This window comes from Palaemon carinicauda, chromosome 4 (assembly GCF_036898095.1).
Source record: "Palaemon carinicauda isolate YSFRI2023 chromosome 4, ASM3689809v2, whole genome shotgun sequence".
In the NCBI taxonomy this organism is placed as follows: Eukaryota; Metazoa; Arthropoda; class Malacostraca; order Decapoda; family Palaemonidae; genus Palaemon; species Palaemon carinicauda.
The window spans coordinates 166,359,533-166,363,340 of record NC_090728.1 but is presented as its reverse complement, the minus strand read 5'-3'; the positions used below and the strand labels follow the sequence as shown (position 1 = coordinate 166,363,340).

Below are 3,808 nucleotides of genomic sequence, written 5' to 3'. Positions count from 1 at the left end.
GCCTGGATGGACAACAATTACCAAAACATTGTAGATTGGCTCGAGAGTCAAGGGTATAATTCGAAAGTGAGCAATGTTTAGGCGGTTAAGAAATTCTAGTATTATATGAAATTTAATGTTTTTTCAGCCATTTTTTAAAAACTATGTGAGCGATGAGAATTCAGTCTTGTATCATTGATGATTTCCTAGTGACATTATCATCGATATTGACATCATTCCAGAATGATTATCGCCTTGTGGTTTTTCTACCTGGTTTTTCAGGAACTGAAAGCAATTTCAATTAATTTAAGTCATCCGTTATTATTCTTATTGTCTTCACCCAACATAGTTCTCATAAGCTCTTGACTTTTTCTATAAATCCTAAAAAAATATGTTCTTTGTTCAAGAAAATGATTTGTCCAAGCGTATTTATTTCATTAGCTCATGGAGCTGTAACTTATATTCATTTAGAGCACTGCAAAGTAAAAGTAATTACGAAAAAAAACCAACTGTTATTATTTATCTCTAATACAGATTTTTTCTTTTCAGTTAAGTCATTGGTTGATTTAAATCCCTACGCCCATATATATATATATATATATATATATATATATATATATATATATATATATATATATATATATATATATATATATGTGGTGTGTGTGTGTGTATATTATATATATATATATATATAATATATATATGTATATATATATATACACACACACACTTATATATATATATATATATATATATATATATATATATATATATATATATATATATGTGTTATATATATATATATAATATATATATTATATATATATATATATATATATATATATATATAATTTAAAAACTTACCATCTAAATAGCATCGCATCTTGATTATATCTCGTTGGCAGAATTCTATATTAGAGATATGAGATTATTTACAATTTTTATCACTTCAGCCATAACGATGCGAATCACTTTGACATGTCAGTCGCAAAACGTAATACTTGGAGCAATTCACAGCTGTTTTAATTTGTTCCTAGAACCACCAATAGTGTTGTATTTTCTTATTATATACACTTATAAGCTATGATTACTTCTAAAACACGGCAAACTATGGATTTAATCAAAGACGCCTACGAAGGAGGCTAACTTAAGTAACTGGTTGTTATGGAAGCCATTTTCATTGATTCTTATAAATGAAAAATACCCGCATTTTTTATTCCATTATTCTCTTAAGCACAACAATTAAATACAAAGAAAATAGATAACACGACAAACTGCAAGCTGTGCTCACTCCTTTCAGTCCCCTTGTATATATGTACAAAGACAAATTTCCAGTAAGATATTCTAATTAGCTGTAGATCTCGTTTTTTACATTTTAACTTAAATGCCATATTTTTTCTAATGTTAACATTATAAAAATGTTTTTTTCCTTTATGTAAAAAAAAAATAATACAATGTACTTAACTGTTACAGAAATGTGAGTCGCGTGGACTGTAAATAAATGTATTAATATTATTATACTTTCGTTTCATGTTCTTGATACCTATATTTTCCTTCTTTGCTCTTTGCATAGAGTAAGATTATTCTAATACTCCAGGAGGTTTATTAGAAGACGAAATAGATAAGGAAGGAAAATCTAGTAGCATTACAAAGTATAAATAACACCAACAAAATAACAAAGACAAGAACTCCCATTCCACCGTCAGGTTATGAATATCATTCTACAATCTGGTCACAGCTAGAATGTGGCGTGAAGTTGAACACTAACAAAACTCTAAGTATGATTGTAAGTAAATATTCTTCTGTTGATTGCCCGGAGCTTTTCAACGGACGGAGGATTTTTGACAAAATGTCATAACCCCCAAGAAAGTAGGTCAAGGGACAGTGGCTCTTCAACGTCTAGACCTCTGCATTGATAATGCTTATTTAACTATATACAACTCCTTTAAAATTTTAGGTGTGATTCTTGATTGCAAAATTACTTTTGAGAAACACATTTGGTCTGTTTCTTCTACAATGGCACAAAAATTGGCTTATTGAGAAAGTTTTTGAAGATTTTCGGTGGTATGTCTATCCATAGATCCTTAGGTGTTTTAATTCTTTCATTCCATAGTATGTATATATGTATGTATATGTGTATATATATATATATATATATATATATATATATATATATATAACTATATATATATATATATACATATACAGTATATATGTATATATACATATATATATATACATATATATATATATATATATATATATATATATATATATATATATATATATATATGAGAGAGAGAGAGAGAGAGAGAGAGAGAGAGAGAGAGAGAGAGAGAGAGAGAGAGAGAGAGAGAGAGAGGAGGTGGCGTGTTACTTATCATGACTTAAATGATAACTAACTTGTTATAAACTTGGACACTACCCTATCCGGATAAAAAAACCTTGTAAATGAATAACCAATATTCGGCAGGCCCCAGACACGTCTAAAACACAAGCCGTGGTCAAATCATAGCCTTCGTTCGAGAATAATAAAAAATGTTACTTATTCAGTTTCAAGTATTATCGTTGAACATTCTTCATCCATTTCATTACAGTAACCAAGTTTTTAACACGCGAAAAATAATTTAAAATTTCAATTAACAAAGAGGGGAAGTATTGGACAAGGAAGATAAAATTACATTCACAATTCTACTCAGCCCATTCAAAGGTAAAATAACCATATCAGAATAATATCGAAAGTGGGGTTATCACAGACTATATACCACCTCACGAGCCACATTGTTTATGAGATTAACCAGTCATTTTTTTCTTTTAAAAAAGCTGGGTTTTAGAAAATATCATTTGACTCAATATACCATAATTTGTCGAACAAGTTGATTTTAGTATTGCATTTTCTTATTAGAGACTGTGTTGTAGAAAATTACATACCAAATAATATGATTAATTATGTTATTGTCAGGACTGATTGATTGTTGTAACGCCATTTATACAATCAACCCTAAGTGCAACTTAAGAAATGACAAAACTTAACCCTGTTTGGAAAAGCAGGATGCTATAAGCCCAGGGGCTCCAACAAGGAAAATAGCCCAGTGAGGTGAAAACTAGGAAAAATAAGATTTTTAAGAGTAGCTACATTAAAATAAATATCTACATAAATTATAAAAACTTTAACACAACAAGAGGAAGAAAAACAAGACAGAACAGCGAGCCCGAGTGTACCCTCAAGCAAGAAAACTGTAACCCAAGACAGTGGAGACCATGGTACACCCAGCAACAAAACCGGTGTCGCCTCGCCATACCTGACTTGGAGAGATCATGCCCTTCTTGCCCTGAAAGGTGGCCGACGTGTAAACAACCAAGACATCGTTTGATGGTTCGAATGTGAGGGGTAGAGAAATTACCAATAGCACTCAAAAAAATGCGATGATTAATGATACATATATATATATATATATATATATATATATATATATATATATATATATATATATATATTAGAGAGATAAAGAGGTCTTATCTCTTATTCCTATAAGAAATACAATCGTTTTCGATAATAGTGATCGAAAAGTATAATCACACTGATATATTTTAATTCCTTAATACATTTCTCTATAGAACATCCTAAAATACTGTGGGAACTGACTATTCCAATTAATATACGTCAGAACGATAGCCTTCGTTTGCATTATCCTAGCAGCTGCTCTCTCTCTCTCTCTCTCTCTCTCTCTCTCTCTCTCTCTCTCTCTCTCTCTCTCTCTCTCTCTCTCTCTCTACTACCTGTATCCATTAGTTAGATAAGGACACACTTTTTTATGTTATTTGG

At 30.1% G+C, this 3,808-nt stretch overlaps 1 protein-coding gene across 1 annotated transcript in view; it reads left to right on the top strand.

The window, feature by feature from the left end:
- The window catches only part of LOC137640165 (aminopeptidase N-like), a 93,380-nt gene extending 93,239 nt beyond the window's left edge, over window positions 1-141 (top strand). Inside the window, 1 exon segment of the mRNA XM_068372688.1 lies at window positions 1-141. This exon segment is cut by the window's left edge and continues 90 nt beyond it. Within this exon segment, the coding sequence (XP_068228789.1) occupies window positions 1-81 (81 nt within the window). The 3' untranslated portion in view covers window positions 82-141.
- The last annotated feature ends 3,667 nt before the right edge of the window (window positions 142-3,808 follow it).